This window comes from Somniosus microcephalus, chromosome 1, assembly GCF_052327205.1.
Source record: "Somniosus microcephalus isolate GS21.2 chromosome 1, FLI_Smic_1.0, whole genome shotgun sequence".
Classification (NCBI taxonomy): Eukaryota; Metazoa; Chordata; class Chondrichthyes; order Squaliformes; family Somniosidae; genus Somniosus; species Somniosus microcephalus.
Genome location: NC_140987.1, coordinates 59,069,157 through 59,082,719, shown reverse-complemented (window position 1 = coordinate 59,082,719; position 13,563 = coordinate 59,069,157). Strand labels below are relative to the sequence as shown.

Sequence of the window (13,563 nt, the reverse complement as noted above, 5' to 3'; positions counted from 1 at the left end):
ATTCACAATATATATTAATGATCTAGACGAGGGAACTAGATGTAATATCTCCAAATTTGCAGACGACACAAAGCTGGGTGGGTGTATGTGCTGTGAGGAGGATGCCGAGAAACTCCAGGATGATTTGGACAGGTTGGGTGATTGGGCAGAAGCATGGCAGATGCAATATAACATGGATAAATGTGAGGTTATCCACTTTGGTGGCAAAAACAGGAAGGCAGATTATTATCTGAATGGCAATAGATTGGGCGAAGGGGAAGTGCAACGAGACCTGGGTGTCCTTGTGCACCAGTCGCTGAAGGTAAGCATGCAGGTGCAGCAGGCAGTTAAGAAGGCAAATGGTATGTTGGCCTTCGTAGCGAGAGGGTTTGAGTACAGGAACAAGGATGTCTTGCTGCAGTTGTACAGGGCCTTGGTGAGATCACATCTTGAGTATTGCGTGCAGTTTTGGTCGCCTTATCGGAGGAAGGATGTTCTTGCCATGGAAGGAGTTCAGTGAAGATTCACCAAGCTGATACCTGGGATGGCAGGAATGACATATGAGGAGAGATTGGGTCGATTGGGCTTATACTCGCTGGAGTTTAGAAGAATGAGAGGGGATCTCATTAAAACTTATAAAATTCTGACAGGACTTAGATGCAGGAAGGATGTTCCCGATGGTCGGGGTGTCCAGAACCAGGGGTCACAGTCTAAGGATAAAAGGGTATGCCATTTAGGACAGAAATGAGGAGGAATTTCTTCACCCAGAGAGTGGTGAACCTGTGGAATTCTCTACCACAGAAGGCAGTAGAGGTCAATTCATTAAATATATTCAAGAAGGAGTTGGATATATTTCTTAAGGCTAAAGGGATCAAGGGGTATGGGGAGAAAGCAGGGACCGGATACTGAATTTGGATGATGAGCCATGATCACATTGAATGGCGGAGCAGGCTCGAGGGGCCGAATGGCCTATTCCTGCTCCTATCTTCTATATTTCTATACCATGCTATCTGCTGATCATTCATTGGGTTGGATCTAGTTTCCTGGACAGGTCTCATCTATGCAAGTAGTCGGTTTGTGCCTTGTTGACAGCTTACATTGCTAGTCCAGTCTTCTTTCTCCACTTAACCACTGAAATCTAGAATGAGGGAGGAATTTATTTGGAATCTCTGTAGTTTTGTTATTGACTGAGTAGAACTTACCCATTGTTAGAACTCCACATCATTCAAGCCTATTCATTGTTTCCAACTGGTTGCATATTAAATTCTATTTCTATAGCTCATGTAGAAACTGATAAAATCACACCAAGACAGCTTCATTTGGGGCGGGGGGGGGGGGGGGGTGTGGAAACTGTATGCCATTATTCACAAATACAAGTTCCAACAGGTGCTAATCACCCGAGTTAAGCTTTCGTATTCTTCAAGGAGAGGAATGTTAACACTGAAGAATGAAAACATTTCCACCCAGTATCTGTGTCAAATGTCAATTACATAAAGGTGAATTTCCCTTTGTGAAGACCAACAATGAAGTAGTGGTGTCCTGGTTGCTCGGAGTAGTGACATTATTAATGTATTCAAAAAGAGGATGATAACGACACTGCTGCTCAGATCAGAAGATTTCATACCCTGATGTTCCATAACTCCAGCCTCAGAACTGCACCTCCTACTCTCCTGGTGACTTTCCGTGGAAATGCAGTGAGCCTGTTTGAGCACATTTCGCTTTGGATCATTACAAGAAAGGGTGGCAGATATTGAGCTTTCTTCCCATCAGTCGGCACTGGAAATAAATCCAAATGGCAAGGGAAAATGGGCAGTGTCGTACCCCCAATATGCATTTTATATTTTTTTTATCTAGCAAGGCACTCTCATCAGCTGTGGCTCAGTGGTAGCACTCTCGCCTCTGGGTCAGCAGGTTGTGGGCCCATGTCCCACTCCAGAGACTTGAGCACATTATCTAGCCTGACACTTCAGTGCAGAACTGAGTGAGCGCTGCACTGTCAAAGGGCAGTCTTTTGGAGGAGACGTTAAACGGAGGCCTCGTCTGCTCTCTGAAGTGGATGTAAAAGATCCCAAGGCACTATTTGAAGTAGAGCAGGGATCCTGGCCAACAACTATCCCTCCATCAACACCTAAAACAGATGATCTGGCCAATTATATAATTGCTGTTTGTGGGTGCTTGCTGTGCACAAATTGGCTGCCACATTTCCTACAAATATGACTACACTTCAAAAAGTATTTCATTGCTTGTAAAGCGCTTTGGGGCGTCCTGAGGTCGTGAAAGGCGCTATATAAATGCAAGACTTCCTTTTTCCTTTCACTCAAGTTCGTGCAATTTTATTAAAATTAAAATAATCAAGAGAAGCATCTCCAGATTAGTGTAACGTTTTGTACATTTTCAAACACACTTCAAAGGAGTACAGTTTGAAAAAAACTCAAATTTATTGAGTATTTTAATAAAAACAGAACATGTGCTTATAAGGTAGAAAATCAGTGAAGCCACATTACATTGGAACTTGTACACAAGAAAAAATATTAACGTATAATCTTTACATGAAAATATTTAAGGTAGAATTTTACATTGTATAGCCAGGGATAACTTGTGAAAAAATTGAAGAATTTCATTAGAACATTTAGTGAAATTTACTTAAGATAGATAACCGGTGGCTGAGAGAATCAACCACTTGTGGACAGTACATTTAAGTAGTATCAGCAATTCAGGAGCTGGATAAATAAAACTTCCTTAAAATAAGCTAATTTAAGGTGGAAGACTCATAACCTGACAATAAGCAAGCCATATTAAAACAATGACAAGCACAAATAATAAAAAAGGTGCTACAACACAGTCATATCAAAAGGTTTCTATTGCAATAGTTAAAGGAGATACTCTTGTGTTTAAAAAAACATGAATGTATTAAAGATCCTTTGCCACAGCTTTATAAAAATATGCAATTGCCCTTTAACAAAACCTGCACCTTAAAGGTCCAGGATTTTGTCTTCGTTTGGCGCAGGCAAATAGTTGGACACAAATGCAGGCACTGTTGCCTCAGACTCGAGTCCATGGTCCATGTGTAAAAAGTTATTTAAATCTTGGACACGGAGTGCCATCAATTCCATATGAAACGGTTATAAAATGAGGCAAAGAGATATGGCCACAGGGAGAAGCAAAATCTTCCAACATATGAAACTTGTAAGCCCCAGTTGGACAGGCATACCTGTCAGTCATTAGCACCAGTATGGGAGTAAAAATTCACAGAGAACAAATTCTGCAGCTGCTGCAAACCACTCCCCATCGGCAATAACATTTGTACCCAATGAGGGGGGGGGGGAGGGGGGAGACGAGGAAATACCAGTCAAAAGTGTACATTAACTTGTGACTTGAAAATAATTGAGATACCCAGGTAATCCTACACAGACTGCACTTCAGCACTCCCACTTTCTAAGCAACGCATTTCTAAACTTTCGTCTTTCCAGAAATACAATTTCAGGTACCATAAAATCTGGATTATAAAATTGTAACCATATCAAAGCTGCTTTCCTATCTACTGGGGCTATTACAGCAGAAAGCCTGCAAGTTGCGGTTTTGCATTCAACTCATTTCCCCCCTCCCCAAAATTCACAGAAACAAAAACATCCACAAAAGGCACAACCTATCAAACCAAATTTTACTGAATTTAATCAATTATTTTTGAAATACAATGTTGGGCCTGCCTCAAAAGGCGAACCAGTTAGTTCAAACATTTTTGCTATCACTGCATGGAACACTGTAGGAAGGCTGCAGTAGGCAGAAACACGGTCAACTTTGTTTTCAAAGCTCTCACCAACAGTCCACGTGCAGCAACAAAGTTGCAGCTCCTTTTAAAAAGTTGCCATACAGTTTTGAGTTGTAACATATATGAAGCTGAAAATGTTAATAATGAACTCAGGGTTTACTGGGCTAGCAGGCCCTTTGGGCGGGTAAATGACGCAATACTCGATTGTCAGTGTACTTTAACAGCTGTATTTATCCTCTTCATTTCAAGTTAACTCTGGCTGGAAATGGGCGAAGAGCTCCTTAGAACAGTTACCACCAGCCATTAATGCTACTGAAAAGCTGGCATGAGAAAACTGAGGTAAGTAAAGCGATTCAACTTTATTCTGGTGATGTCATAAGACATTTGACCGTTTAACCCCCATTCCCCCCCTTAGGACTGAGGATAAAGAGCAAGATTCAGACATCAACTACATGCTCCAGTTCTTGTCAGCGTCAGTATGATACTGTATATTCTCCCCTCCACTAGGTAGATTGATTGTGCAAGTTTCTGTACGAAATGGGTTTCAGAAAGTCCCAATCTCAAGTTCTATTCCACAAAACTAAATCTGGTTCCCTCCACTTCCTCAGGCCAGACAGCAAATGGCACAATCACAACCTGCTCTGAACTTGTTCACTTTTTATTGTAGTCTTTGCTTCAAAAGATTTAAAAAATAAAATGTACTTAACTATTTCTGGCCCTCTTCATAACCTATTTTTCTTCACTTTATCAATTCCCTGTTCAGGTTTACTTAGAAAGACCACAAATCCTAGTTACTGAAGCTTTTCTCTCCCATTTATTGTAAACTTAAGAGAGGATGTTGAGTACAGTGCAACAATTTGGAGAGGCAGCAAGCACAAGCTGCCAATGCCAATTTGGCTCAGTAATGCCATATAGGGTTTAAGCTGGGCAGCAGAGAATCTTCTTTATTTGGCCTATTAGAGATTGACAAGTTAATCACACAAATATTTAGAATAGATTCTTATGCCAATGCAGTTACCACTTGGCTAAAATGGAAGGAAAAATGTGGCTAAACTATGACTAGCATTTGGTAAAAGGCAGCATAAACTTATTTGTTCCAGTAGTTTTACTTAATTTACAGCCACACATTTGACCCTGTGTCCTACGTGATCAGTTTTCTTGACCGACTTGGCTGCTGTAACACTAATTAATTTTGCTTTCCAGTATGATGTAAATGTACTAGAGATTTTTGCATCAAACACTATTAAAAAAAAATCTACAAGTTAAATAAATACACACTAATACCCGCATCAAAACATTCCATACAATCAACCCTTTTCAGTTTCTTCATATATTAACATATCACAGGAGGTGCAACTCTTTGATTTAACCCAAGCACTTTAAAATTTTTCCACATATATCTTCTTTACAGTTCACTCCTGTTGGCAGTTTGTGATACGTAGAGCCAGAATATTTTGGTCCCAAGTGCTGCACAGATGTAACATTACCGCACGGTTCTGATGCAATTGTCTTAATATGGTGGCATTTCTTCATGATCAACAAACAAAAAGAATTAGCATGGGCGGGGGGAGAGGTAGGCAATGAAATCCAAATAGAGGGCACATTTGCATTAAATTTAAGTTGATTATTTGAATAACAACCCCACGTCCCCCATATATATATTCCAAGTAACAACACCACCCCCCCCCGTTTGCATAAATCCCTAAATCTTACTTCAGACTACTTTACATCCACTATACAATGGAATCTGATTTATTTTAAATTGAAAGATTTGATAGTTTACATTTTTGTTTATTACTAAGCACTAAAACTTCCAGTTTTCCTTTTCAGTTTAGAAGTTGTCGAGGAGTAGAATCTCATCTCTGTCCATGCATTAGGTGAGACAGACAAAAAGGAGCCACTCTTATTCTGATTTATACACAGACAACAGTACCAGTGTAGACTGGGTCAGACACAAATTGGGATCCAGCAACAACTTGCTGGACTGCAATTTACCACAACAGCTAGGTTGACTAATGGTTACTCGGCAACCTTTAGGTTACTTAACATATCAATGTACATAATATTTCTATTTATATATAATCTGGCACTGTGCTGTATATATGGATGATACTGAAATTGTTGGCTAATCTTGCTATGTTCAAATTGGTTATTTTCCTAATGTTGTCTCAATATAAGCCAACAACCCAAGATTATTCTTAAGAACTTCCAGACATTCCCTTCCATGTACTGTTTTGGACTCACCCACCCCCAAACCCCTCCCCTCCCCTCATCCCATCCCATCCCATCCCCCGCCCGTTCACTTGAACTGCTGGACCAATCAATAGTATCAAGTTTCCCAATCAAACTCACTGAGTTACTGATGGGAGGATCCAACCCCATTCAACTTTGAAATATTATACCTGTAGAAATGTAATTTAACATATAAAACATTGTTGACAGCGAGGCCATAATAGTATATAAAAAAAAGCCAATAGTTAAGAGTACAAGAAGATGGGTCAGACTGTTGCAATAGTCAACAGGGCAGGTATTTAACATGACAAGTTAAGATGGAAGAGGGATGTGGGAAACTGGAGTTCTGGGGACGGTTAAAAAAAAAGTTACACTGAAAATTCACGGTTTGGACAACACATGGGAGCAATAAGGGTCCATAAAAACAGCAAGACACATAGCCAACAGGAAGCCATCTTAATCCAGAAGGTGGACAGGTTCCCAGGTACAAATAAATTTTCTAAATCAACAAGATCGTACCTGTGAAGAGAAACGTGGTTTTATTTATTTCAAAACATGACGAAGGTTACAAAGAAAATACACTTGCTATTAATTGCTTTTATTTTCAAGTCTGTTGGGCAATATGGTAAACTCTCAGAACATTTCCTCCCTTTCAATACAGTAGAAACCACTGGAATTTAAAAGTGGCTCAGTTTGTGTCTTAGTGCTCATCATTTCAAATTCAACTGGCATTCCATCAGAGGTCAATAACCAGGGGGCATAGAAGTAATTGGTGGAAGGATTAGAGGGGAGTTGTGGAGAACTTTTTTTCACCCAGAGAGTGGTGGGTGTTTAGAACTGAAAGGGTGGTAGAGGCAGAAACCCTCATCACATTTAAAAAATACTTGGATATGCACCTGAAGTGTCGTAACCTACAGGGCTACCAAGAGCTGGAAAGTGGGATTAGGCTGGATAGCTCTATTTTGGCCAGAACAGACACAATGGGCCGAATGGCCTCCTTCTGTGCCATAAATTTCTACGATTCTATTATCATTCAGCAGCTGTTTATCAATTCAGATTGAGCGCGCTACTTTTATGCTGCATAACCATGAAATGGCTACCATCTAATCTTACAAACCATATCCAAAATTAAACACCAACTTCCCTACTTTCCCACAAGTTACATGCCTTATAGAATTATACAGCTTACCCGTGAAGAAGCAGCTTTCAGTAAAGACTCTGGCAAATATCTTACTGATTTCACATTAGCTCAATGATCACAACTCCAGCTACAAGCAGCATAGCGATGCTGTGCATGGTGTCGTGTGAAGACTATCATCATACCTGCAATTTAATCTCCGCTGGGTCAATACGGAATCACTGACCGGGTGGGTGAAAGAGCAGGTAGCCACGCACATACCCTCTGGCAGTACCGGCTTTGGCAAAGCCTGGAATTGGGACACTTTCTGCCACTTAATCACAATATGGCACAGGCATGATGGAGAAAATGGCCTCCTGCTGTGCAAGATCCCAGGGCAAATAAAGTAAACAGAAAGGATACACATACATTATCTCTCATTTTGATTAAGTCTGTGACTGCTGACTATGTTGTGGCGGTTTATCTTCTTCCTCATTGATCTGAGTCTTTGTTTTTCTACTTTTTAATTGGTTATGAATAAAGAAAAATTTGCAAGGCTATGGGGGAAAAGAGCAGGGGAGTGGGACTGATCAGGAGCTCTTTCAGAGAGCTGCCACAGGCACGATGAGCCGAATGGCCTCCTTCTGTGCTATATGATTTTCTATGTTTAGTATTCAAAAAATCATATTACCCAAACTTTTCTCTCAAATTTCCACCCCCCCCCACATTACATTCTACCAAAAATAATTGTACCCAGTGTGATGGACGTAATAAAACTGATAATATACTGGACAAATAACAATCCAGAAAACACCAACTCCTTCCCTGCCATGGCCCAGTGCATCCCTCCCAGTCTAATTAAAAGGTATGACCTTAGGTACATGATCTGTGATTCTTCACCACAGTCCAGGCTTGAACGTATGGAAGAAAGTGCAGGCAGAAACCTCAGGGTTCCTTTTCTTGGCTGGCTACCAATTTTGGAGCACGAATAAACAACATGCAAACAGAGTGCTCACAGGCTCCAATATATTTAGATTCATAATACTGTACTGTTAGATCAAATATTATTGATGCTCATCTATTTCTTTTCTAATGATATAAACAGGCGCTGTGGCTGTGATTATTTATGCGCATAGGCTGGCTGGGGGGGGGGCGGGGGGGGGAAGAGACAAATTTATTTAGGCACGCAATTGTTCCTTCTAAAAATTGTTATTTGTGACGAACGCCACAGGAAATCCAGTAGTGCATGTATGTAGTCATTTTTACGATAACTTATTAAACAGAAATTGCCTGCAGTTTACTTACTCAAACCAGTTTGTCAAGGTCATCATCACATACAGGGAGCCAAGAAAAAAGACGAAGTGGAAGAAGGCATAACTGTACACGACGCCTTGCGTCTCATTGTGGATCACCTTCTGGGTTCCCGTCTCACCTCCATCTACTGCATAGTTACCTGGCACATGGAGGTAAATAGGTTGGTGTATGAAAACGCACAGTTATCAAATTTACTAAGTACAGCAAATGACGAGTGTCCCGCCAGCACATATGTTAATACATATTAATATTCAACCCACAAGCCAGCACAAGAACTCGGGGTGAACTTAGTACCATGCCAGATATTCACTTTGGTCACAAAAGAAGGGACACAGGAGCGTAGAACAAGCTCCTGTCAACTAACAGCTATTATCTATTTCCATGGCTTTGAAAATAGTATTTTTGTTACATACCATTACTACATTGCTATTAATAAAAAGTTATGGGGTCATGTTGCAACTCCAACGTGATACAGCAACAAAGAGGTAAGGTGGATTCCTGGCTGCAGTCTTCCATTCTGCGTTGCTATGGGGAAAGTGCCAAATGGAGATCAGGCCTTGGGGTGAGGGGACGTGGAGAGAGAAATGGAATTAGAAACTGTGGAGAAAAATTATCTCTAGGCCATTCTCCCACACTACTTATTGGTTGGCTCAAAAATATCATTGGCAAAGTCCTGGGAGCAGCTCAACTTCCCTCGTGTACACAGTTAGTAAATGGCCTGGGGGGACACCAGTATTGGGAGAAAATGAGTTTTAAAAAAAAGAGCACACTCAAATACATTTGAAAAATTACAGAGAAAGAAGTCATGTCTGTCTAATAGATTGCTTTCAGGTTCTACATATGCTGGATTTATTTCTGCTGTTGCTTGTTCGATGTGAAAGGAGCCCCAAGGCAGTTGAGAAAACACAGAAGTGGGAAACTGCCAGTTTTAGAAGGAAAATAGCAGCTAAAAAATAGTGCAGCTCATGGTCTTCACTGTGAGCTGGCACTGAACTACAAATAGGTTTCCTTCTCAAAAATGAAAGATTAAAGGGCTTGAAAGTCCCCTCGAGCCACATTTAGGGCACTAAATTAGAAAGGCTGGAAAAGTTAGCGTCAAGCACTAACCTCCTCATACCTTTTGAAAATTCCCACTTTTTGCTCCAAATCAAGCGTTTCGCTTCCTTCTTGGAGCGCATGGGGGTTGGGGGGGGGGGGGGGGGGAGTTCGCGACCCGAGGCGCACGGCTCAGCAGTGCCACACACACTGGGCCACGTGGTGCTGACGCGTTGCAGGGGCTCTTCTCTGAATTAAAGGGAAGGGCCCCACGCTGCGAGCTCTGCAGTTTTTTTAAAACTTAGCTGCAGCACCGGGGAGCGGGGATGCCGCGCAGTCAGCCCGGCACTCAAGCAGAGTGCTGGGCTGACTGATCGCGGCATGGACCCCGTGTCCGGAGCAAAAAAAAACATTTTTCAAAAAAGCCGACTTTTGTTCAGGGCGGCTGGCCACCTCACCTTTAACCTCCGCCCTGCTAGCGGCCGGCCGCCCTGCTCGCGTCCCCTGCAGCGGTCGCTGCCATCATCCGCCGCTGCTGCAGGGGGGGCGAAGGGGAATTTTTCTGCCAGGGCGATGCGCCTGGAGATGACATCACGATTTCCGGGCGCATGAGATGGGGGCGCAACCCAGTAGTGCCGCTGCTAACCTCCCGCGGAATTTGGCGGGAGGCGCGGTCAATGCCGTGGCCAGGCGACAAGGCCTTTGCACCCAGTTAGCGCCCCCCACTGGAGGCGCAAAGGAGGGGAATTTCTCCCCCAAAGGGTTTAAACTTGAATGCTATTGCATGTTATGTAGAGAAGCAGGATATGGCACACCTGTGTGGCTAGACTTCACATTTGATAAGCATCACAGTGCTGCCCCTGACAACAGAAAATGGCACGGAATACTTTTCCATCATAGTGTCCTTATGGCGTGACTTCAGATTTTTTTAACATAAAAAAGCTAATCTTAAGAAAGCCCACTCACTCGCAAAATTAGTATTGTTTTGGGAGGGGCAAACATGGTAAATTTGTAACATCGAACTAGAATAAAAGACTGAAGAAGGGGCAATCTTCTTGCTAACTCAGCATAACATTACACAAGTATCTAAGTTGTGCTATTGTTTCATTGAACAACCCCTAGACCCGCATATTGAAATGACACAGAGGATGACAAAAAGCCATAGATTAACATCTGAACAGCACTGGAAATGGGTTTCTAAAACTCAAAATCCTTGGCCAGTAACCTACTCATTTTACTTGGATAATAACAAATCTCTAGGTATTATAAATAACTTTCCACTGCTCGATAATGCACAGGAATCTATCTTCATTGAATATAGTTAAGGTGGAGATAGACAGATTTTTGAACGATAAAGGAGTCAAGGGTTATGGGAAGCGGACAGGAAAGTGGAGTTGAGGCCAGGACCAGGTCAGCCATGCTCTTATTGAATGGCGGAGCAGGCTCGAGGGGCCAAATGGCCTACTCCTGCTCCTACATCTTATGATCTTATGTTCATCGCAATTATTAACAGTCCGAGTATCCTCAAGAAAAGGTTATGTTCAGTATGAAACGTTTTACTTGCTATTCAGCAAAAATAACAAAATAAATTTTGGGGTACAAACTACTACCTGCTGGAGTGTTGACCTGTGATTAGAGACAGCGGGGGTAAAACTGGACATGGGCGGGACGGAAAACAGGCGGCGTTGCATTTGTCGCCTGTGATACACTGCGCACGATATTCAATGCCACTGACTTCAACAGCACTGAATTATCGGGCTTGCCGTATAACGGGTGACCAATGCGATTCTGCCTGTTTTTGTGTCCCCGCCCTTTCACCCCCAGTTTATGTGTTTCCAAACTCTAGTAATGGAGGTCTGGATCTTACCTTCTTCATCTGGTGTAAAACAGAAGCAGCAGCGAGCTTCCTGCAACATAATGAGGAGTTATGTTAAACACCAGCCACTATACAGAACAGGGTCTTGGGCAGAACTGGCTCATTCAATTAATGTTAAAAGCAGACTGACTGAACAATACGGGCTCAGATTTTTCCCTTTCAGAGCACATGTGCAAATATGAGTGCAAATAACAGCCCTACATTACCTTTCAATTTGTGCGCTATATAAAAAGTGGTCTTTCTTCCTTATTTTGAAATGCTTTTCATTTATCCTCTGTTGGAGTCCCACACAATTCCACAGAAGGTGGACAACCTTAGGCCTTGACCTGGGGCTCAGTTATAGTAACCCTTAAGGAAAAGCATGTTGGCAGCTGCAAAGACACACCCACTTCCAGATTTCCCCCACCCTCCCCGTCCTTAATACTCCCATTTTGGGGTTGGGGGGGGACGAAAGAGAGAACAGCTTGCTGATCAGGGACTATCACAAGTAAACCCACATCCTTCCATAGCACGGCACAGTGCAACTGATTCTTTACATTAATTTGTATGTTTGTTGAGTACATTGTGGGAGCACTTTCACCACACGGACTGCAGTGCTTGAAGAAGGCGGCAGCCCACCACCACCTTCTCAACTGCAACCACCTCCAAAGTGTGGAGACAGTGATGCTAATTATTACATAATATATTAAAAAAGTTCACTCAGCACTTTATTCAAATAACATTTTTTTTTTTTAAAAACATAGGCCTAGAAATTGGGTTTTGGCTTAGCCAGGGCTTTAGCGCCGGAAATTAGTGCCGGCGCTAAGTCCCCTGCGCGCGCCAAAAATTCAGTGGCGCCGCGCCCAAACGGCTGCCGGCACTACTGAAGGGTCTTAGCGCCTGGAAAAGGGCGCTAACTGCCGTTTCGCGCCGCAATTCCGGCGCTGCGGCACCCAATGCGGTGCGGCAGGCTGGGGAAGTGCAGGCCTCCTCCTTCCGTTAAGGAGGAGCTGCCTGCACCCGGCCGCGGCCCGCGCAAATCTGCTTAAAAATGAGCCCGGCACCTCGGACAAGTGCCGGGCTTGCATCTGTTCCGGGGGGGGAGGGGGGGGGAAAGAGAGAAGTCCGGGGAGGGAGCTGCGGGCAGGCGGCCGGCGGGAAAGCGGCCGGCCGCTGCGGGGCCTTTAATGCGCCGGCGCTAACTGCAGTAAGGCACCTCTGACAAAACGCTGGTTGCGGCTGCCACGGGCGAGGCGGCCGCAACTCAATTTCGGAGTTCGGGCGGGTTACCACGGCAACTGGGACGCTGCGCACACCGATGACGTCATCGGTGCCGGCGCAGCGCTACCGGAGCAACGCCGATTTAGGGCCCCAGGGAATTTCACTACTGGCCATAACTCCGGCGCAAGGCCCTCTAGCGCCTCAAATGAGGCGCTAAGGCTACTGAATTTTCAGCCGATACTTTCAAGTGACTGCAATGTCGGGATTTTTGTTTGATCACCATTAATGAAAGCACATTACACGCCACACCGTGGGTGGATTGGATCTTAAGTTCGCAAACTGTAGGTGTGAATATGCAGATGCTCGGAGTACGAAGGCACTGCTTATGGTGTGAGGCCACAGCTGCATACTAACAGGCTGTTAAAAACTCACAACAGCTCAGTCTATTCAAATGTCTGCATAGGCTGGAATTTTGCACTAACACACTAGGCATACATACATAGTTAAACATATTTCACCCACCAAGCCCTCAATATAAATATTTTGCAGGGAACAGACCAATAAATTCCATTAAAATAGTATCCAAAATTATTTTAATACACATTTGAAACAGCAACACTAGATTGTAGCCGTAAACTTTGCTCAGAATGTTTCTTCGGAAGTACAACCTTTACTGCAGAGGGAGGGAGGGAGTTTCAGGTTCGACAATAAATTTCTGCAGTGGGATAATTCAGTCTTGAACCCATCCACTTTCAAATGATATGCAGATGGCAGCAAATTAAATGAAATCCCTGTTGGACCTACTTTCTAAAAATGGTTTTAAAGCTAGAAAGTTCCTGCCCAAAAACCAAGCCAAGACAGACATTTAAAAGTTAAAAAGAAAACAATTTTTTATTGAGACGGCCCTCAGTGGGTTAGTGATTATAATTTCAATTAAGAAAAAGGTACCTTTTAAAAGGTCAAGACCATTTTGTAAAATATTTTAACACAAACCTACAAAACGTTCCATTGGTTAAAGCCCCACAAAGCTGCATCAAGTGG

The 13,563-nt window shown here is 43.0% G+C and overlaps 1 protein-coding gene across 2 annotated transcripts in view; it reads right to left on the bottom strand.

Annotated features, from left to right (window-relative positions):
- Window positions 1-13,563, bottom strand: part of serinc5 (serine incorporator 5) — a 126,825-nt gene that overhangs the window by 41,808 nt on the left and 71,454 nt on the right. Inside the window, exons 10-12 of one of the 2 annotated variants that reach the window (XM_085982043.1) lie at window positions 11,314-11,353; window positions 8,403-8,550; window positions 6,043-6,499 (exon numbers count right to left, since the gene is read on the bottom strand). In XM_085982043.1, coding sequence (XP_085838169.1) covers window positions 6,349-6,499; window positions 8,403-8,550; window positions 11,314-11,353 — 339 coding nt within the window. In that variant the 3' untranslated portion in view covers window positions 6,043-6,348. Of the gene's footprint in view, window positions 1-6,042; window positions 6,500-8,402; window positions 8,551-11,313; window positions 11,354-13,563 lie in introns of those variants that run through there. The other variant, XM_085982034.1, reaches the window with a different exon arrangement.